This window comes from Microcaecilia unicolor, chromosome 2 (genome assembly GCF_901765095.1).
Source record: "Microcaecilia unicolor chromosome 2, aMicUni1.1, whole genome shotgun sequence".
In the NCBI taxonomy this organism is placed as follows: domain Eukaryota; kingdom Metazoa; phylum Chordata; class Amphibia; order Gymnophiona; family Siphonopidae; genus Microcaecilia; species Microcaecilia unicolor.
In genome coordinates, this window is record NC_044032.1 from 28,574,117 (window position 1) to 28,597,190 (window position 23,074).

The window sequence follows — 23,074 nt, forward strand, 5'->3', positions numbered from 1 at the left end:
ACTCAACCCCCCAACTCCAAACGGGAAGAGTGTTTCTCATATTACAGTGGCTGATCTTTGGCATCTAGCAATCACTGAATGGTGTGGTTCAATATTAAGACACATGCGACTGAAGGGTCTAGACTTCAAAATTACTAACATTGTCAAGATGGGGGAATATCTCAAGGAACAGTTAGTTGGATGGGAATGCTAAAGTAGAGCAGCAGTGTGAAAAACTGAAAGACGCTCTTTTAAAGGCGACAAACCTTCATGTTAGAAAAGTATGTAAAAGTAAGAGGAAAAGATGGCCATTTGGTTCTCAAATGAAGTAGCAGAAAAGGTAAGAAATAAAAAAGGGCTAGCCTTCATAAGTTACAAGACAATGCAGAAAAAGGAAGCCAGGCAAAAATACCTAGAAAAGCTAACAGAAGCTGGAAAAGCTGTCAAGAAAGCAAAGATACAAATGGAAGAAAAGATAGCCAATACAGTAAAACTAGGGGACAAGACATATTTTAGATATGTGATAGAAGGAAGTGCCAAAATGGCATTGTGAGGCTTAAGTGTGAAGGGGAGGATTATGTAGAAGCTGATAAGGTTAAAGATGAACTGTTTAACAATTATTTCTGTTCTGTGTTCACAGATGAAAGGCAGAAAACAAATGCTAAAGGGAATGGATGTTCGGTAGACCAGGACCGACTCTCAGAAGACACAGTTCGGGAGGAGATTGCTAAACTCAAAATAGACAAAGTGATGGGGCCTGATGTGGTACATCCAAGGGTTCTCAAAGAACTCTGGGAAGCTTTGGCGGCTCTGTTGCCTGACCTCTTCAATGCTTCCTTAAGAGTCTGGAGTGGTCCCGGAGGATTGGAGAAGGGTGTATGTGGACCCTCTGCACAAGAGTGGAAGTAAGGAGGAATTTGGCAATTAAAGTAAACTAATAAAAATGCTCCTAAAGTGGAGGATTATGAGGCTTCTAGAATCGAATGGACTGCAGGGCCTGAGACAGCATGGTTTCACTAGAAGCAGGTCTTGTCAGACAAATCTGATCAACTTCTTTAACTGGGTGATCAAATAGTAACATAGTAGATGATGGCAGAAAAAGACCTGCATGGTCCATCCAGTCTGCCCAACAAGATAAAATCATATGTGTATACCTTACCTTGATTTCTACCTGCCTTTTTCAGGGCACAGACCGTACAAGTCTGCCCAGCAGTATTTCCCGCCTCCCAACCACCAGTCCCGCCTCCCATCACTGGCTCTGGCACAGACCGTACAAGTCTGCCCAGCAGTATTTCCCGCCTCCCAACCACCAGTCCCGCCTCCCATCACTGGCTCTGGCACAGACCGTACAAGTCTGCCCAGCAGTATTTCCCGCCTCCCAACCACCAGTCCCACCTCCCATCACCGGCTCTGGCACAGACCGTATAAGTCTGCCCTCCACTATCCTCGCCTCCCAACCACCAACCTCTCTTCCCCCACCTGGATACAGGAAAGACACTAGATGTGATATACCTGGATTTTAGCAAAGCCTTTGACATGATTCCACACAGGTGACTGATAAACAGTGCCCTTCGTATGGGCGCTAAAATGACTGACTGGGTTAAAATCTGGTTAAGTGGAAAGAGACAGAGGGTAGTGGTAAATGGAGTTTGCTCCAAGGAAAAGGATCAGTCCTTGGGCCAGCTCTTTTTAACATCTTTGTGAGCGATATTGTGGAAGGTCTGGTAAGGATTGTCTCTCTGCGGATACCACCAAAATTTGTAATAGGGTAGACACCCCGGAGGGCGTGGATGGTATGGAAGAATCTGGCAAAGCTTGAAGAATGGTCCAGCAACTGGCAACTCAGATTTAATGCTAAAAAAAAAAAAATGCAGGATCATACACTTAGATTGCAAAAATCCAAAGGAAAGGTATAGTATAGGGGTGAAGTGCTTCTATGTACGAAAGAAGTGCGAGACTTGGGGGTGATGTGCTTGATGATCTCAAGGTGGCCAACAGGTAGAAAAGGTGACTATCAAAGCCAGAAGGATGCTCGGTTATATAGGGAGAAGAATGGCCAGCAGGAAAAATAAGAGGTGATAGTGCCTTTATATACGGTGAGGCCCCATTTAGAATACTGTGTGCAATTCTGGAGACCGCAACTACGAAACGATATAAACAGGATGGAATCAGAGGGCAGCTACAAAATTGATCAGTGGTCTCTTTTATAAAGCACATGGGGACAGACTTAAGACTCTCAATATGCATACTTTGGAAGAAAGGTGGGAGAGACGGGATATACTAGACCAATCTGGGATTTGTGAGAAAGTCTTGTCCTGGTCTCAGGGCTTCCTGAAGACTAGGTCTTACAGTAAAAATGTTGGGTGCGTTATTATCGCCTTGGTCTTCAAGCTGTGGTATGCCGCAAGGCTCGCTCTTATCTCCAATATTATTTAATGTCATGATGGCTCCACTGGAGGGTGGGGAGGGGACAAGTCAATGGGCTTCCATCCTTTTATCAATGCGGATGGTGTCACTATTTACAATTTACATCCCTTTTCGAGGTAACATCCAGGGAATTCTATAAAGGATTAAAAATGGCTTTGAATGAATGGAATCTTGAGCCTCTGAATTCAGGCTAAAATTAATCAAGAGAAGACTAAATTTTTGGTAGTAACTAATCTGTTTGACCATGATCCCTACAGCAACTTTAGCATTGACTATTTCCCTATCCTTCTGAGTCCACTCTAAAAACTTTAGGGGTTGTTGTTGATTGGCACTTAACCTTTGAATCTCAGGTGTCCTCGGTGGTTACGAAGCACATTAGGACCTTTTTTCCCCCCTCCAAATTGATATTTTCAGATTACTTGTCCAATCTCTTGTTTTGACCCAATTTGATTTTAATTCTATCTGTTCAGAGTGTAAAGACTGCAAACTGCCCAAAATATCGTGGCTAGACTATGCAAATAAGACGCTTTCAGAGAGCTATTCCTTTGCTGATAAATTTACATTGGCTTCCCATTAGGGCCAGGATTGTATTCAAACTTTGTGCTCTCATATTTCAGATTTTGTATGATATTGCCCCAGACTATATATTGTCCGTTACTTTGCCTTCTCACAATTCAATCTTTGGTGCAAGAGACTACCTGTGTCTTCATTTTCCTACCTGTAAAAAAAGTAGTTTATAAATCTATACATTCAGGTAGTTTTTCATACCCAAGTACTAAATGATGGAATTCCTTGCTGAAATATGTAAGATCCCAACATGATAAGCTTTTGAAATCTTTCCTTTTCAAAACATTTCTGTCAATTGATTCTGGTGTCTAAACTCCCCCTTATGCTTTATTATTGAATTCTTTATATATTTACAACTCTTTCCTTATTGATTTGTGTGGATTGATGTATTTTGTTTCATATTTTGAAATGACTTTTTTTTTTAGCTTGTTAGCCACACTGAACTCAAAATTATACGGGAAAATGTGGTGTATAAATGCCAAACATAAATATGATAGAGACATTTAAATACCTCTGTGGCATTAATGTACAGGAGGTGAACCTCTTTCAAATGAAGAAAAACTCTGCAATGAGAGGGCATAGAATGAAGTTAAGAGGTTATAGGCTCAGGAAAGGGATCTAGGTGTCGTCGTCGTCGATACATTGAAACCCTCTGCTCAGTGTGCAGCTGCAGGCTAAGAAAGCAAACAGATAGTTATGGTATTATTAGGAAAGGAATGGAAAACAAAAATGAGGACGTTATAAAGCCTTTGTATCGCTCCATGGTGTGACCACATCTCGAATATTGTGTTCAATTCAAAAAACGATATAGTGGAATTAGAAAAGGTACAGAGAAGGGCAACGAAAATGATAAAGGGGATGGGACGACTTCCCTATGAGGAAAAGCTAAAGCGGCTAGGGCTCTTCAGCTTGGAGAAAAGACAGCTGAGGGGAGAAAAGACAGCTGAGGGGAGATATGATATAGAGGTCTATAAAATGTGGAGTGGAACGGGTAGATGTGAATCGCTTGTCTACTCTTTCCAAAAATACTAGGACCAGGGGCTTAGCTAGGTGGGGCCACGGGGGCATGAGCCCCCACAGATTAAGCCCTGGCCCACTCTACTCTGGACCACCCTCCCGCCGCTCCCCCCCCCCCCTCCCAGGTACCTTTGCTGGTGGGGGTTCACAACCCCCACCAGCCGAAATCTTCTTCAGCGCTGGTCAACTCTGGTGCCTTTGCTGATGATCTGTTTCTGACTCCTGCGTGCAAGTCCTGCAGGAAAGGTATGCGGCGGTGATGGGGGAGGGGCAGCGGCAGTGGCGGGGAGGTCCAAAGTGGTGGGCAGGTAGGCTAAACTGTGCCCCCCCCCTCGGGCTCTGGACCCCCCCCCTCCTGCCGAGGTCTGGCTATGCCCCTGACTAGGACTATGGGGCATGAAATGAAGCTACAAAGTATTAAATTAAAAACGAATCAGAGAAAAGTTTTCTTCACTCAACGTGTAATTAAGCTCTGGAATTCGTTGACAGAATGTAGTAAAAGCAGTTAGCTTAGCAGGATTTAAAAAAAAAAAAAGGTTTGGATGGCTTCCTAATGGAAAAGTCTATAGACCATTATTAAAATGGACTTGGGGAAAATCCATTGCTTATTTCTAGGTTAAGCAGCATAAAATGTACTGTACTTTTATCTTGCCAGGTACTTGTGATCTGGATTGGCCACTGTTGGAAACAGGATGCTGGATTTGATGGACCTTTGGTCTGTTCCAATATGGCAATACTTATGTACTTATGACTAATCTAAGGAAAGAGTAGTGGCCGCGTGGAATCACCTCTCGGTGTGTCTGAATTAAAGAAAGTGTGGGACAGGCACTTCGGATCTCTTAGGAAAAGGAGGAGACAGTGGTTGCTGTGGATGGGCAGACTGGATAAGCCATTTGGCTCTTATCTGCTGTCATGTTTCTATGTTTCTAAATACATGCTCATGAAAATGGCATGGACAAATCAAGATGAAGGACATATGTAGTATCACATCATACCTTATGAGTTTATCTTGTTGGGCAGACTGGATGGACCATGTGGGTCTATCTGCCGTTATCTAGTATCTAGGGGTGGAGGAGTGGTCTAGTGGTTAGAGCACGGGTCTTGCAATCCCAAGGTGGTTTTGAAATCCAGAAGTGGCTGGTTCAAATCCCACTGCTGCTCCTTGTGATCTTGGACAAGTCACTTAACCCTCCATTGCCTCAGGTACAAACTTAGATTGTGAGTCCTCCTGGGACAGAGAAATATCTAGTGTACCTGAATGTAACTCACCTTGAGCTACTACTGAAGGTGTGAACAAAATCTAAATAAATAAATAGTATGTTACTACATATGAAGAGCTGATAAAAAGCTCTGTGGAAGTCAGTCTAACATTCTAAATAAACTAAACCTAAAAGATTCCAGCATCTAAAGATTTCTCCCATGAGCGTGTTTTGAAACAAGGTCTTTTTCAGTGTAGATTCAACCACCATGGCATAAGAAAACTATTGTTTCAATAATCTGGGAGCCTTTGGGACTCTTTAGAGTCAACCTTCTTATTTAAACGTACTACAGAGAAGGTCTCCCACACATCTCTGAGGATTCTGTGAACACACTGTCAATTCTGGTTGGGAGCAGGGGTGGCTAGGCTATCAAGGAAGCAGAGGATGTCCAAGTTTCTGCTCTGGGTTCCTCCTCTGTTTAACTTAAATGAACAGCCTCAGCAATTTCTTATACAAATTCAAAGTTCCTCAAAAGCATTTTCTTATCTCACATGGTACAGACTGTTCTGATGGTAAAGCCAGTTGAACTCTTTAGAAAATATCCGCAGGGTTGGTCTGAGTATTTCTGGGATTCTGATTATGAGCCAGAGGATAAATCTGGATCTCTGCCTGTTTCAATCTGACTTTGGTGTCAAACCTTGGATGAGGATGTCGAGATACAGAAGACCTCTGATGTTTTGGCAAAGGCTTCCTTCCCCCCCTCCCCCAACACCTCCTACCCCCCCACAGCACACTGGAGATCAACAACGGTGCAACAGACGTTAGACCCAGAGGCCTTCAAGGTCTCAGTATCAATGCTTCCCCAGCAGGCAGTGCATATCAAGAAGCAGCTGTCGTCTACATCAGATCGTCAAAGCTGTAGGATTGTGTTGTGCAAAGAAGCATTCCATATGCTCATCAAATCACCTCATGAACTGCTCCTCAAAAGCTGCCACTGTCAAAAGGTGTGGGGAATATAACAGGATTGGTCATGGCCTCCTAAGGCACTTGAGGAGTACCAGAAGCCAGGTCTTTGGTCCTTGGAGGTTATTCAGCCCCAGTGATACCAAACAGGATGATTAGTTCACACATCAAGCAGTGGAGGGGAGGGAGATTAGACAATACCAGAGGTGATCATGATGCTGCACTCTGATGAGATGTGATGTTAATGTGCCCAATCCTTGGCCTTGTGTTTGGCATCATGAGCCCTCAGTGTTGAGGATAAATTCTAACCTCTTCTTCAGGCAGGACTCAGATGAGCATCAACAGAGGCAATCTGGATTAGTAATCAACATCAAAGGTGAACACTGCACTCTCAATACAGACGCATCCCAGCACACATGGAGGCTGATGCTTCCAATGCTCAAACATCCATCAATGGACCTGAATTCTCAGCACCATGAAGTCACTCACACTGCTTTTCACGACCACGAAGACCTCTCTTACATCTGAACAAATTTACAAGAGGGATCATGGTCAAGCCTCAGACCATGAAAGCACCAATTACAGATATCTGTAATGGGTATGGTCATGTTCCACTGAGTGCACTTAAAGCAGCTTTTTTATTTTGCTTTGGCTATTTTTCCAAATGACTCAGTTTTGACAAGTGATACCCCACCCACGAGTCCGAGGTCCTCAGAAGCCTATCCTGGGCTGAATGCAAAAAAAATAAATAAAATTAAAACTTGAAAGCAGCCAAAAACCTAAAGATGTTACTGTGAAAAAGTACTGCATAAGAGTGACTGGATTAAGCAAAAAAGTCACTTTAAAAAACAAAATTACATCTTGATGTACACTCCTGTGACATGTGACCAACTGGCTCTGTGGAGAGACAGAGGCGGTTCCACTTGACAATGGCAGGTGGGAAGTTAGATTCATGCACAGTGAAGTAATCCAAAAGCTTCTAGTAATACTAAGCTGAAGCTTCTTTACCCATAGTTTCATCTAACATCACCTATATTACATGGGCCTGATATTCTATTTATCATCAGAGAACCAAAACATTTTAATTTGATGATAGGTAGTCTTGATTATCGGAAACAAGCCAAAGCCAAGCCAGAGCAGAATAAGATTAGCTAGGCCTAACAGTGGGGACCAGACAGCTGCAGAAACAGCTGTGAAGGAAAAATATTGCTCTTAAGTCCCTTGTGATGAGCCAGAGCAGTCCCAGGAGAAGCCTAAGCAAGGATTTTGTACAAGAGGATGGGGTGGCTAGTTTCTTTTCAAGAGAGAATTCTGAAAATGCTGAAGCCCATGGCAGAGGGAAAAGGAAAGGAGCACAGTGAGAGGCCTTATAAAGATTCTGACTCCCAGTGGCTTCAATGCACAAATAAAGTGAACTGCAATCTATGGGAAGCCACCATACCTGTTCTATATTCTGTCCTTGCTTCTGCATGGCTTTTATGACGTTCTCATACGAGTAGCCCATGCTAACGATTGTCTCCACACACTGCCTTTCACTGCTAGACAGGGCCTGCAGCAAGTCCAAGTACACTGCTCCAGTGGACCACTTTGTACAGCTGGTGTTACCAGACACTTTAGACTGTGGGATCTTCAGGGTTGTTGTCTGCCAAAGAAACAAAAACTCCTGAAAAAATGACCACCTACCATTAATATTTCATGCAAGAATTTTTTTTTTTTAAAGTTCAGTAAAATCTTTGCAGAAAGATAATGCACTGCCTCAACAAGTAACTCAGTACAAACATCTTCAGAACGTTAGCCGCACACAACGGCATATGATGACAAAGAAAACATTTTAATCTGATCCTTATTTGACAAACCAGTTCACCTCAAGTAGATACCCCCTCCCCCCTCCCCTTACTACCACCAATACTGAGCTTCACTGAGCTATCTAACCTACATTTCTTACATCTTATTTCTTGCCCTGTTGGTTCTGAATGCCCCTGCATTTATAATCCACTAGTAAAAAAGGCCCGTTTCTGACACAAATGAAACGGGCGCTAGCAAGGTTTTCCTCATTTTGCAGTTGCCTGTGAGGTGCGATGCCCCCCCTCCCGGCGCCATCCCACCCACGGCGATGCATCCGGCCGCAGCCATCCGACCCACCGTGCCCATCGCACCCACCTTCGCGTTGGTTTGGCAGCGGGGGACCCGGAACCCCACCACCACAAGTCCTGTGTGCTGACTACGGCGTCATCGTCGGCGTTGGTAGCTGTGCAGGGCGAAGTTCTGTGCGTCTGACGTCATGCACGTGCAGGACGTCAGACGCACAGAAGCCCTGCCTCCACAGGCTAGGAACGCCGAAGATGACACCGTAGTGAGCAGACAGCGCTTGTGCTGGCGGGGTTTCGGGTCCCCCGCCGGCAAAGCAACGCGAAGGTGGGTATCTCAGGAGGGGGTTGTTGCGGGGGGGGGGGGGGGCGGGGTTGGATGTGGGAACAGTGGTCTCCGGAGTCATTTGCACTCTGGAGCTTTGGAGGTGCGTCCCCTTTCCGCGGGTGGGTTGGCAGGGGGAGGAGTAGACTCCTACTCCTCCTCCCCCTACGTGGGTGCGAACCGTTTGTTTAGTTTTTTTTCCTGCCCTCGATGTCATGACGTTTGACGCGAGGGCGGGGCACGGGTCAGTGGGGTGGCTTCACCACCATGAATCCACGAACCGTTCTGGGAGACTGACTGACTTCAGTGACGTCAGTGTCCTCAGAACGTTGAGGTTGCTTTTTATTATAGTAGATTCTACATTATGTAGAGAACAATGCTCAGGGTGCAGTAAGCACCTTGAAAATGATATACAGGCATTACAATAATCTGTTTTAAATTTCATTCATGATACAGTAGAGATGTGTGGTAGCCGTGTTAGTCCACTCTTAAAGGTTAGCAATAGAAATCAAACAAAATAAAACATGGAAAAGAAAATAAGATGATACCTTTTTTATTGGCGTTAACTTAATACATTTCTTGATTAGCTTTCGAAGGGTTTTTCCGATATGATGAAGAAGGGCAACCTTCGAAAGCTAATCAAGAAATGTATTAAGTTAACGCCAATAAAAAAGGTATCATCTTATTTTCTTTTCCATGTTTTATTTTGTTTGATTTCTATTGATAACATTCATGATACATAAATAGAATTCTAATTGCTTTTTTCGCTGCTGTGGATCCCAACATATCCACAAGGCCATCTAGATCCTTTTCTTGGGAGGCAACCCTTAATATAGAATCCAGCAATATGTATTTGTAGTTTGGATTATTTTTTCTTATGTGCATCAGTTGTCCACGTTAAATTTCATTTGTCATTTCGATGTGCACTCCCAGAACCTCATATGGTTCTCCTGCAATTCCTCATAACGCGCAGATGATTTAACAACTTTGAATTGTAACGTCATCTTTTTTTTAAATTTGTTTCAAACTCTAAATATTCTAGAGCAGGGAATTTGCGTCTATTTCCCATCTTTCTCAGGAGTTTAATACAAGTGTTGGAAAGTTCAATTTTTTCATCAGGCTGTCCAAATGTGGCATTCTTTGTCAGAGGATCTGAGAACTATGAGCTCTTATTCTTTTTGTAAAAACAGGCTTTTTGTTTAGAATAAAAATTAATCAAATTTTCACTGTTTATATTTTCTTTTTGTTATCCACTTTGAACCTTTTTGGGGGAGATGGTGGAATATAAAAGTCATATTACATTACATCACATCTACAAATCTGATCACCTCATTTGCTTCCTTTTTCAGATCATTTATAAATATCAAAAGGCACATGTCCCAGTACAGATACCTAGGGAACTCCATTATTAACCTTTCTCCAATGGGGAAATTGACCATTCAGCCTTATTCTGTTTAGATCTGAACATAGGCAGCTATTTGGAGAGACTAAAGTGGATGGGGCTAAAGTGAGCTATGGGGCGGGGCTAAGGTGTGCTATGGGGCGGGGCTAAGGTGAGGCTATGGGGCAGAGAAAGGGTGAGGTATGTGGTGAAGTGCAACGAAACACTGCAAGTTAAAACCTTTGGAGTGTGGGGTAACACCTATGTCAGCACTAAAAACGGTGGGACACTTTTGAACACTGTAAGGAAGGAGTCCTTCACTTTGTGACTCTGTTGCACCTGTATCAGCTGTCTCCCCAGTACCTCTGTTACTGATGCTAATATGCACACTGAACACACTCCAGGAATTATGTGCCCCAAAAATTTCAAAGGAATGCACCAACATAATACAACATATTAAACAGAACTAGTAAAAGAGGCCCGTTTCTGAAAGAAATGAAACGGGCGCTAGCAAGGTTCCACGCCCCCCTCCCTACCTCCCTCTCGCTCCTCCGAGTTCCAGCCCCCCTACCTCCCTCTCCTCCAAGTTCCAGGACACCCTGCCCCAGGACCCCCCCTCCCCTCCGAGTTCCAGGACGCCCCTCCCTCCCCTCCAAGTTCCAGGATGCTCCCCCTCTCCTCTGAGTTCCAGACCCCCGCGCGCCTCCCTCCTTCTTCTCTCTGTCCTCTCCGAGTGCAAGCACGACCTGTCCTCCGGCAGCTCCTCGCCTTCCTGCCTGTCGGCTGTAATTTAAAAATTCTTATCTAAATACAACATTATGTGGCGTCATTGCCGGAAGCCTCTTTGACCAGGCAAGTGGGGGGTAAGTTACGAGATTTTTTTCACTCATTGGGCGAGGGCGAAATTACTGTCTCCTTGCTTTGTAAGGCTCTAGCTAGATGGCAACCCCCCAGAGACTATGCGCCGCTGAGACGAGCATGGGAGAGAGAACTGGGCTTTGAATTGGTGACATGGGATGTGCCGAGGGTAGTGGCGCGCATACCCCTGTTGGTAACAGATGCGCGTTTGAGAGAATGTGCATATCGATGCATCCACAGAGGGTATGTGGCAGCGACACAACTGGCACACATGGGAGGGGATCGTAGTCCAACTTGTCTCAAATGCGGAACAAGTCCAGGTACATTATTACATATGTTTTGGAGCTGCCCCATGGTGAAAAGATTCTGGAATCAGATTCGTGACTTTTGGGAAAGGAGATTGGGCATTAGGGACCGGGGATCAGTTGAACAATTAATCCTAGATCTTCCAGATTCCTTTAGAGGGCAGAATCGGTTTGAAATACTGATACTTCGTAAGATGTGCTTGCTGGCTAAGAAATGTATCTTACAGTACTGGACGGTAAAAGACCCCCCAGCATACTGGCATTGGAGAAACCAGTTGCATCAGCTAATTTCCTGGGAGGCTGCCGAGATTAGACACTCGCAAAGAAAGAGAGTCACGTTTCTGGCCATTTGGGGTCCCTATCTACGCATTTTAAACTCTAGAGGCCGGAGCTTACTTCTAAATGCAAGGTGAACTTCCTATATTGAATGGATAAGTTCCTTCAGGTTGGAAAAGAGAGAGGAGGGAGAGAAGATGGGGGGAAGGGGGAAATAGATTGTCTGGGGGGGGGGGAGGGGGGAAGAGAAAAGGTGGGTTGGGAGAGGGAGAGAGGGGAGTTTATAACGGGGTTTCTTCTGGTTGTTATATAAAATTCAAAAATGCTGCATATTAGTTAGCAAACGGTTGTATAGTTAATCAAGGACGATACATGTTGTATGCAAAGCCCAGTAGGGCGCTGTTTATTTCTGCTGCAGAATCAATAAAAATCGTTTAAACATAAAAATTCTTACCTCAGGGTCCGGCGTCTGCAGTGAAGGCGAGCGGCGCTTCAGACTGCTTTCCCATGTGTCTCAGCTCTGCCTCTGGTCCCGCCCTTCCGGAAACAGGAAATGAGGGTGGGACCAGAGGCAGAGCTAAGACACATGGGAAGGTAGTCTGAAGCGCTGCTCGCTTTCACTGCAGACGCCGGACCCAGAGGTAAGAATTTTTAAATTACAGCGCGCAGGAAGGCGAGGGGCTGCTGAAAGACAGGTCGTGCTTGCACTCGGAGGGGAGAGAGAAGAGAGGGAGGGAGGCGTGGGGCCGTGGAACTCGGAGGGGAGGGAGGGACGTCCTGCAACTCAAAGGGGAGGGAGGGAGGGAGGGACGTCCTGCAACTCAAAGGGGAGGGAGGGAGGGACGTCCTGCAACTCAAAGGGGAGGGAGGGAGGGACATCCTGCAACTCGAAGGGGAGGGAGGTAGGGGGGCCTGCAACTCGGAGGGAGGGAGGCGATTCTCTACTCACCTCCGCTGGCTGATGCTGGGTTCCCTTCCCTCTCACTGATCCACCCTCTGACGTCATCGCCAGGGCGGACCAATGGGAAGTGTGTTATGAACCCAGGCATCCAGACGGAGGTGCAAATTATTATATAGGATAATCTTTGCACTATTCTAGAAATATATGGAAGTACTTAACACTTGATTTCCAGTCTGCCCTAGCTTCTAGTCCAGCATCTGCCTGTTGGTGATGTGAACAAATATGTTCAGCAACACTAACAAATCTTGAGTTAATAGCAACTATATAATGATTTGCCTATCAAGAGGGGTTTTTCTTTTTGTTTTGGGTAGGTTGCTAAGTTGCCACTAGGATACAGATAGGCTAGCTTTTAGTTTATTGTTGAGTTACCAAACATGTTTGGAATGTTTTATATGTAATAGCTATACCCAGTGGTGTGCTGGTAATTTTTAACAAGCTATCTTCCCCAGTCCACCTCTGAGCCCCCCCCCCACCAAATCGAAGAGCTGGCTATACCCAGAGAGAGAGCCTGGGGGAGGGGGGGGCAAATGCAACACTCTCTCCAAGAAAAAAAAAAAATTAAATGCTCCCAGGTTCCAATCTAATTCATGTTTAATGTGGGATAAAATGCCATAAGTAAATAAATAAAACTGAACGGTGAGCACCTGACTCTCCTAACATGATGTCTGTTTTAGAAGTCCTTTACCAGGAGAAAAAAAAATCTCTGCACCAATATAAGAGGGTTAGGGTGTCCCTATAACCAGCACCTCTAAATCGCACACTGATTACAATTTATAACAAATTACTACTCTACCTATGAAGTTATTCCCTTATTATACTTCCTCTGTGTACATCTGTATGCACAAGCCGGCATGTTTGAAAATACAACTTTTTTTTTTTTTTTAACAGAATCCTCTACGGTCCCCACCCCACCTACGCCAGGGCCTCCTTAACGCTCCCTTGAGCTGCAGGGTCTCAAGCACATACCTCAAGGCAGCCACCCTGCTGGTCTAGTGGATTCTTTGGGGAAGGAAGGATTCTGCAGTCTTTCCTGCCCGCTGCCAGCGCTGACCCTCCCGCTGCCGCATCGTCTTTAAAATGGCTGCAGAAACTTACAAGGGCAGCCTCACAAGACTCCAATGGAAGTCTCGCGAGGCCACCACTGGAAGTCTCGGCAGCTATTTTTAAAGAGCAATGCGGCAGCGGGAGGGTCAGCGCTGGCAGCGGGGAAGGGAAGACTGGGGATCTTTCCTGCCCCAAAGAATCCACTAGATCACCAGGGCGGCTGCCTTCAGGTATGTGCCGGGAGGGACCCTGTGGCTGGGGGAGAGGAGAGGCAAACCGGCTCGTCCTGCCTCAACAACCGGCTCACAAAATGTCAGGAAAATTAACAACCAGCTCTTACGAGCTGGTGAGAGCTAGCTCCAACACACCACTGGCTGTACCTAATCTGAGAGCCAGGGTTCAAATCCCACTAATGCTCCTTAAGATCTTGGATAAGTCACTTAGGGCCCTGTTTACTAAGAAGTGTTATAGGTGCGTTAACGTTTTTAACGCGCATTAACCATGTACGTGCCTACAATATCTTTATAGACACCTACATGGCTAATATGCATGCTAAGTGTAGGCGCGCTAAAAACACTAACGCACCTTAGTAAAGAGGGCCCTTAATCTTCCATTGCCTCAGGTACAAACAGAATGTAAGCCCTTCAAAGATGCGCCTGAATGTAACACATATTCAGCTACAACTGAAAGAAGCATGAACTAAGTCCAAATCCAAAATCCAGTACCATGCATACTGTGCAGTAATACAAAACCCTACAGCATCACTCAGGACCTATAAAGCAGTTCTACCATAACATAACAGTATTAGCTTCCAGTGGCCTCACAAGGGCCTTCCTCAGAAAAGGAGAAAACTAAACAAGATGGTTTAAAACAGATCCTGCACATTCAGTGCTATTAGAAAACCCATTCTTTTTCATCAAGTATAGAATAACCACAAGTTAAAAACAGAAATATGTAGACAAAAATTAAACTCAACCCCCTAAAGCCCGACTCTGCATACAGTGCTACATGAGAGAAATAGAAGCAATGACACATATCTCTCTGAACTATGCAAAATATAAAGATAGCATATGTAAATTTTAAAAACTGACATATTCCAATTGTTACATTTAAAATTAAATAAAACGAAAACGGAAAATACGGTGACAGCTTTTTATTGGACTAACTTATTACACTTTTGACTAGCTTTGAAGGCTGAAACCTCCTTCAGTAAGTCAGGACAAACATCCTAAAACAGCAGTATACTGTCCTGACCTGAAGGTGGTGATTTTGGCCTCCAAAACCTAGTTTTTAAAAGATATCTCCTTATTTTCTGGGGTTTTCTTCTTTATATTTATTAACTTTTAAAGTGGAAAACATGGCTACCAAATCCTAAATCAAAAATAAAACATTTTTCTACCTTTGCTGTCTCACCATTTAATTTTTGTGTGTTGGTTCCAGTCTCTGGTTACTGCTTTTATGTATTCTTGTAACTCTTTCCAAGGGTCTCCTGTTCGTTTGTCATTTTTTTCTACTTGTCTTGTTAGCATATCTGACTTTAAAAATGGTTTGGACAAATTCCTGGAGGAAAAGTCCATAGTCTGCTATTGAGACACACAGGAAGCAACTGCTTGCCCTCAGATTTGTAGTATGGAGTGCTGCCACGATTTGGGTTTCTGCCAGGTACTTGTGACCTGGCTTGGCTACTGTTTGGAAAACAGGATACTGGGCTAGATGGACCATTGGTCTGACCCAGTATGACTACTCTTATGTGAGAAATTGCCATTTAATCCTACCCTCTGTTTTCTGTCCAATAACAATTCCTAATCCACACCAGAACCTTGCCTCCTAATGTAATTTTATTCTTTATAATAGTTTCCACTATTTTGACTGGCACTGACATCAGGCTTACCAGTCTGTAATTTCCCAGATCATCCCAGATCCCTTTTTAAAAATTGGCGTCACGTTGGCCACCCTGAAATCTTCAGATACTACAGACAATTTTAAAGACAGGAAGAAGCACCCTAATGAAGGAAGATGGGATTGGGCACATCACCACCATAGCAGGACAAGAACCGGAGCTCCAAAACCCTGCTTGGACCGAGATTGTGATCTCAGAAACCAACAAAGCTGCTGGATATCATCACGTGGCATCCCAAAGCAACGGCACAAACCCAAATAAAAAGAACAGCGAGACGAGAGGAAGACACCCCATCCATGAGCCACCTAGATCTACCACCCACAGTGGTAAGCCTGTACCCAACAACCTGCCCATAAAGGGAGGATAGGCAACCAGCATGTAATGCTGCAAACTGCCGGCCAATGGCTCAACCAAAGACATCTTGCTCAGTAGATATCCAAACCAAACAAGGAACTGACACCAGCCCTGATTTCCCACCTGGGAACTCAGAGATTGACCGTCGGATTCCTGGAAGAACTCGAAATCCAGGCAGACAGCTAAGATACACCCTAGCAACCAAAAAGCTGCATATAGGCACCTGCTGAGAAAGAACAAACTTCCAAAAACTGTCCGAGAAAGGAAGCACTAGAACCGCTAGCAGAGTTTGAGTTTGGCTTGAAGGGACAAATAGAAAGAAGAACAAACAGTGGAGAAGGTACCTGAATTGGAATTTGGTCCATGGAAGAACGTCAAAGATAGAGGCCCTTGCCCTCAGACTTTGTACTTAACCCAAAGCTGAAGAAGAGCTGGTAGGAGGGGGAAGTAGACTCTGACCTGGGTGAGAATCTGCTGCTGAGAAGCAACAGAAAGAAATGTGGACCTCAAGCTCATGACTATCATGCCCAGTACTCAAATGCTGCTGGAAAGAACCAACCCATAGAGAAACTGAAGTCAAATCCACGGACTGAAAGAGAACTACCCAAGAAACCTGTAGACTCTCAAGAGAGTGTCACAAATAAACCAGGTGCAAGGCACAGAACATCCCACAACCTATCCAAGCAAAGGAAGACTGCCCATACCTCCATGGCTCTGAAAAAGGACCCTGGAGAAGTGGAAATGGAGAAAGATCTAGCATAACTAGAAAAAGTGTGACCAAATACTACTATAATATCTGTAGTTTCTCCAATTCAATAAGGACTATCAGAGGTGGACTTCCTTAACAGAATCGTCTTTTATATCTGTAGGAAGTAGGTGATACATCTGGTTCTTCGTCGGTCCGTAATATTTTTGTGATTTTTTGTTCTTTTTCAGATATAATTTTTAACTTTTTCAAATATAACTTTTTGAATCTTTTTCAAACAATTATTTTAAATAAATTTGTATCTGTACTTATCTTTTGTATTTTACTGCAGAAGCTGTGTAATCTTATATTGGCTGTTAGATGGGGAATTAAACTACGGCTGAGGGGAGACATGATAGAGGTATATAAAATAATGAGTGGAGTGGAACAGGTGGATGTGAAGCGTCTGTTCACGCTTTCCAAAAATACTAGGACTAGGGGGCATGCAATTAAACTACAGTGTAGTAAATTTAAAACAAATCGGAGAAAATGTTTCTTCACCCAACATGTAATTAAACTCTGGAATTCATTGCCGGAAAATGTGGTGAAGGCGGTTAGCTTAGCAGAGTTTAAAAAGGGGTTGGACGGTTTCCTAAAGAACAAGTCCATAAACCGCTACTAAACGGACTTGGAAAAATCCAAAATCCCAGGAATAACATGTATAGAATGTTTGTACGTTTGGGAAGCTTGCCAGAAAATGGCCTTGAAAGATTGCAGAGCCCCAGAATCCCCTGTAAGAAGGTACAAGGGGATCAGAAAACACTGTTCCGAGAGATACAGGGAAGATAACAGGACCCTAAAGTGGCAGCTTAACCCACAACAGTCAGTTCAACAGTATGCACTCTACCACTAGGCCAGGGCCCTACTGCTGGAGAGAAACTATTACAGACAGCTACACTGACATTGTGAAATGAAGAACTGTAAACCCCCTGTGTAAACTCCTGAAAGGCATTACCAGGAGGAAGGAAAATAGTTCCCATGCCCCAGATGCAACTAGGACCAGTCGCAAATGTGTCCAAAAATGACGTGAACAGAGGGTGGCCATCACAGGCTGATATGAGACCTGGAGCCTGCACGAAGGTTCCAAGAGAAATCCACAGAGTAATAAGAGAACTTCAGAGTGGAACCCTACTTAAGTGTGGTGAAGACACATCAGGCAGATACAGAAGTGTACAATTCTACATGGAACCCGGAAAAAAAAAAAGTTGTCTTGCTACTAGGAAAGTACATAAGTACATAAGCACCGCCATACTGGGAAAAGACCAAGGGTCCATCAAGCCCAGCATCCTGTCTCCGACGGCGGCCAATCCAGGCTTCAAGAACCCGGCAACCCCCCCCCCCCCCCCCCCAAAAAAAAAAATTAATAATGTTCAATGGACTTTTCCTTCAGGAATCTGTCCAAACCCCCTTTAAATTCCGTAAGGCCAGCTGCTGTCACTACTTTCTCCGGCAACGAGTTCCAGAGTCCAACTACACGCTGAGTAAAGAAAAACTCTCCTATTTGTTTTAAATCTACCATATTCTAGCTTCATCTTGTGTCCCCTGGTTTTGTTGTTGTTTGAAAGTGTAAACAAACGCTTCACATCTGTCTGCTCTACTCCGCTCATTATCTTGTAGACTTCTATCATATCACCCCTCACCCGCCTTTTCTCCAAGCTGAAGAGCCCTAACCTTCTCAGCCTTTCTTCATAGGGAAGTTGTTCCATTCCCTTTATCATTTTCATCACCCTTCTCTGCACCTTTTCTAATTCCTTTATATCTTTTTTGAGATGCGGCGACCAGAATTGGACACAATATTCGAGGTGCGGTCGCACCATGGAGCGACACAACGGCATTATAGCATCCTCATGTTTGTTTTCCATCCCTTTCCTAATAATACTCAACATTCTGTGTGCTTTCTTAGCCGCGGCAGCACACTGGGCAGATGTTTTTAACGTCTTATCCACGATGACTTGTCCTCAGGAATTGAACCCAGTTCCCCAGGATCAAAGTCTGCTGCATAGATATGCAGGGGAGGGGGGTTGGAGGGAAAGGGGAGATGTGCTGGATATGCAGAGGGGCTGAAGAAAAAGGAGAGAGATGTGGACCTGCAAGGAGGGCTACAGCGAAGGGAGAAAGGTGCTGGACCTATGGGCATTAGAGGGAAGGGAGAGATATGCTGGACAAGGGAATAAAGGAAGAGGGGGTCAAATGCTGAACCCACAGTGGGAGAAAGAGCCAGATGCATAAGGGGAAAGGAAGATAGGAAGCTAAACTGGTTGGGGTGGGGTCAGAGAGGAGAGGGCCACACTGGTGTGGAGGAGGGAGAAAGGGGACATAGGGAGGTGTACAGATACAGAAAGGAGATAACAGGCATTAGGTGGTGACAGGGACACAAATGTGAGATGCTGTATGGGGATGGCATATGGGCACAGAGGGGCAATGCATAACAAGTAGGGGGGATGGGGAATATGGAATAGAGATACAGTGCTGCACACTGGAGAGGGGGGTATATGGACACAGAGGGGAGATGCCAGACAAGGAACACAGAGGGGAGATGCATAGGTGCACAGAAGAATGATGATGGATGAGGGGTATGAACACAGGGGAAATACTGGACAAGGAAATATAGGAAAACAGATGGGAGATGGATGATGGACATGGAGAAAGAAGAAATGTCAAATAGACAGGAAACCCTGGCAAGAGACGACAGAGGGAAGCAGAAACCAGAGACTGGGACCAATAAGATTTGAAAAATAAAATGCAGTAGGAATGGATCCTCAGAAGCTTAGCCAAAATTGGGTGGCAGAGCAGGTGGGGGAAGAGGGGTTGGTGGTTGGGAGGCGAGGATAGTGGAGGGCAGACTTATACGGTCTGTGCCAGAGCCGGTGATGGGAGGCGGGACTGGTGGTTGGGAGGCGGGAAATACTGCTGGGCAGACTTCTATGGTCTGTGCCCTGAAAAAGGCAGGTACAAATCAAGGTAAGGTATACACATATGAGTTTATCTTGTTGGGCAGACTGGATGGACCATGCAGGTCTTTTTCTGCCGTCATCTATTATGTTACAAAAAGGTACATAAAATTATTTTCTATGTTGTGAATATAATATGTCAGATTTGGAATGGCCATCTTGCCAGAGCTGGTGTTAGGCTGGGGTCCAGGGCAGAAATCTAGAAGCAGACCCCAAAGTCCATTACCAGGCTACACCTTCAGCTTCCAGCAGGCGTAGGGCTTTCTCTGGCCAGAGAATCAAGCACGATTGCCCTAGTTGCAACCCCTAACACCATCCCTGGCATGTGCCATCTTTATATTTTGCAAGGGAGGAAATGCCTTTCTTTCTTGTTTCTCTGATGTTGTACTACATGCAAGGTCTTTTTTCTTGGTGTTTCTGTTTAATTTCTTTCTAGAGTTTGTGGTCACTTATTCTTTATTTGGCATTTGTGTTGTGTGTGTGTGACGGAGGTACTCTGTTAGCATGAAGTTTCTATGTAGCATTCTGTAGTAATTTAGCTTGTTCAGCTTTCCTGATAAATGTATTGGTATTTTAGGACCCCACTTTTCATAGGTAGGATCCTTGTTTTGGAAGTTAGTGCTGACATGGTAGATTTGCTCTAGGTTCTGAGTGACTTTTGTTTTATAGATTTTTTTTTTTAATTACTTTATATGTCTGTTATTGAGATTACACTAGAGACCAAAATTTCTTTGTATGGTGAGTTTTATGTGGAAATGCCCTTGCTCTGCTCTGTATCCATTATTGGTGGAGGGCAAGGAGGTTCTCTGGATGCGGAATGGGTTTGGCTTCAATACCATGTGTGTGTTGGAGGACCATGGCTCAATGGGCCTCAAGAGTGCAGTCTATTGTACTTCCCTTAGCACTCAATTGGCCTGCAGCCACTGAAGCCTGAACTGCTATCCTCATAAGTTACTGGGAGTGAGGTAGAGGTCGAGCATGGAGTGGGGTAGGGACAGAGCATGGGTGCATCAGCTTGCTGTTTTTTCTTTTTCAAAAAAGTTGGCAACTCTAGTGCCCACCCAAAAATTGCCTTCTGGCTACGCCACTGCGGTATAAACTAATTTTTGGAAAAATATGTACTTAACAGGTTTTGGAACTCACCTCTTCATTTGTTAAACCTGCTACTGTCTTTTTTTTATGCTAAAGACTAACTGCAACAAAATCAAGAGACTCAGTTTTGAAAAAAACAGGCCTGGCCAGACCACCAAGCACCAAAAAGGTGCAATTGAAGACAAACACAGAAAAAGAGGGGGGAGGAGAGGGAAAGGAAAGGGAAAAAAAGAGACATACAAAGAGCCTAAGGATGCTAGGAAGGAAAAAGGATATCCTCACATGAAAAACTAGAAGACAAAAAAGAAAAATTACATTTTGAGTAACCAGCATTACTGAGGAGATACCACACAACACAAAATCATGCACATGAGCAGTAGTGCCTCTCTTAAGTATTAGAAAAAGTTGTATTAACCTAGAGCACTATTTCTCATATGAACTCCTTTGAATGCCAGTTGTGAGGACTTGTGATCCTGTTGATTTCTGAAGGGCCTAGTTCGCTCCATGACTAACAGAGGCACTGGAATGCCAATGTAACATGAAATTAAACTACAGCAGTCTCAATTATCCGATGTAAAACAGGACTGATAGGTTATTGGATAATCAATAAAAGTGGATGAGGGATAAAATAGTAGCAGTGTATTGAACAAATGTTTCAAAGAAGCAGAAAAAAAAAAAAGTTTAAAACAATGTCCCCAAGAATCTTACCTTAACTAAAAGCGATGCCAGGAAACAGGGGGAAAAAAAACCTGCATGCAGCTCAATGACAATACTGGAACGTCACCAGAGTATGTCAGATAATCCAGAGCATCAGCTAAGAAAGACTTACTGTAGTTCAAATTAGGTATGTGGAGGTAAGGTTCTAAGCCACTTCAGATACTAAGTGCCACAAATGGGATAGAGGTTCACATTGTACTTATTTGAACAGATGGTGCTAAAACACAAAGTCACACTTCGTGTCCCTTAGCTCCCAAAACACTGACCTACAGCTCTAATGCCTTACCATTGTTGCTGTATTTTGAGGACATGACAATTCTTCTGTAGAAGGTGTTTTTGACATAATAGGCATGCTACAAGAGGATAGCGTTGAAACGCCCATTACATTATCCAAATGTAAAGCAGACAAACCTAGCAGTTGATGTCCATTGAGTTCACTAGCATTGTTCTGGGTGCAGGTCTTTAAGGGTTTAAGAAAAGTGCCATTCGAGAGGCAGGTAGTGCTGTGGAAAGTGCTTACATGCTTGGCTGATTTTGACTCACTGTCATCTGAATCCAGTTTTGGAAAGGAGAGAGATTTGATATTGCTGACAGTCGTAATAGGGGATAGAGACACTTTGGAAGACAGAGGCAGCTTTTCACAGTTTTCCAATTGCGGTAAAGTGATAAAGCCATTAGGTTTATGATGGGGCTTAAAGTCTATGGTAGCTCCTTCCATGGAGGCCAAAACATCCTCATCCTTTAATGAAGACTCTGGCACCACTTTGGGCCCTACCTTGGGTAATTTTTTGTCCAACACTGGCTTTGCAATAGGCTGAACATGAATGTCAAGAATATTCTTTAACTCTTCCTTTTCATCAATTGTTTTTAATTCCAGTTTATCAAATGGGTCTTCCTCACATTCAAAATCTGCTGGGTTGAAGTCAGCCTTGATCTGAATTGGGCTCACGGTCTTCTGCTTTATGGCACCGGCATTGGCTGGGGTTGGGGTCAAAATATTGTTATGCTGTAAGCTGGCAAGTACAGGGTTAATTGGGGGTGGCATAGTTGCTGGGTCACAGCCATTGGAAAACCCCATTTTATCACCCTCAGGGTTGCCTTGCGAGCTGTCCTTAGCATCTGCTAGAGCCGCTTCAGCTTTCAACTCTGCCTCTCTCTGGGCCTCTTGAATCTGCTGAATCTCTTCAGCCCATTTTAATGTTTTCTTTTCCAAAGAGAAGTCATACTGCAAAACAAACAAGAGGTGAGACAACTTTTCAATAAAACGACAAGACAAAGATCATTTCCAAAGCACTTTTCACCTACTGTGGTGTACAGTCCTAGTACTTCAGATACATGCATGCAGAAGTGTCTGGGGTAAAAACCAAAGTTAGGGGAGGGGGGGTTGTTTTGTTTTGTGTTTTAAGTTGTCACTACATGACAGCTTCTGAAACTGAACAAAAAAAAACTTCACTGCAGTTGGCTTGTCAAGGAAAAAAAAAAAGTAGCTATGTAACTGTCCAAATGTTGCAGAGCCTCAAAACAAATGCACACTTCAAAGCAGCAGATTACATCTTTTTGGTGACTGGTCATTTATTAGGACAGGAAATTGTGATTTTAATTGTTCCAGAAACAAAGTGAACCACCTCAAGAAGAACAGAAGAACCCAATAACAGTACTTAACAACAGATGAAGCACCAATTGGCCCATACTATCTTCCCTTCGATTCCTGTTAACAATATATTCCAGCTACCAAAGCTTAACTTCTTGTAGCATTATTGATCTCTCAATTTTTGTAGCTTTCATCTTACTCTGGCTTTATATCATCTTGGATAAATAAGTATACAAGCTCCCCTGTTTAACCCACACAGCCCACGTCTTAATACCAGGCTTTGTAACAATCTAAACAGCTGTCAAAAACATCTGGCTACCTAGATCCCATGAGCT

At 44.1% G+C, this 23,074-nt stretch overlaps 1 protein-coding gene across 2 annotated transcripts in view; it reads right to left on the reverse strand.

Annotated features, from left to right (window-relative positions):
• LOC115462833 (ubiquitin-associated protein 1-like) overlaps positions 1–23,074 on the reverse strand; it is a 79,191-nt gene that overhangs the window by 10,435 nt on the left and 45,682 nt on the right. For both annotated transcript variants that reach the window (XM_030192866.1, XM_030192867.1), the window contains exons 4-5: positions 21,435–22,373; positions 7,594–7,794 (exon numbers count right to left, since the gene is read on the reverse strand). In XM_030192866.1, coding sequence (XP_030048726.1) covers positions 7,594–7,794; positions 21,435–22,373 — 1,140 coding nt within the window. The remainder of the gene's footprint in view (positions 1–7,593; positions 7,795–21,434; positions 22,374–23,074) is intronic.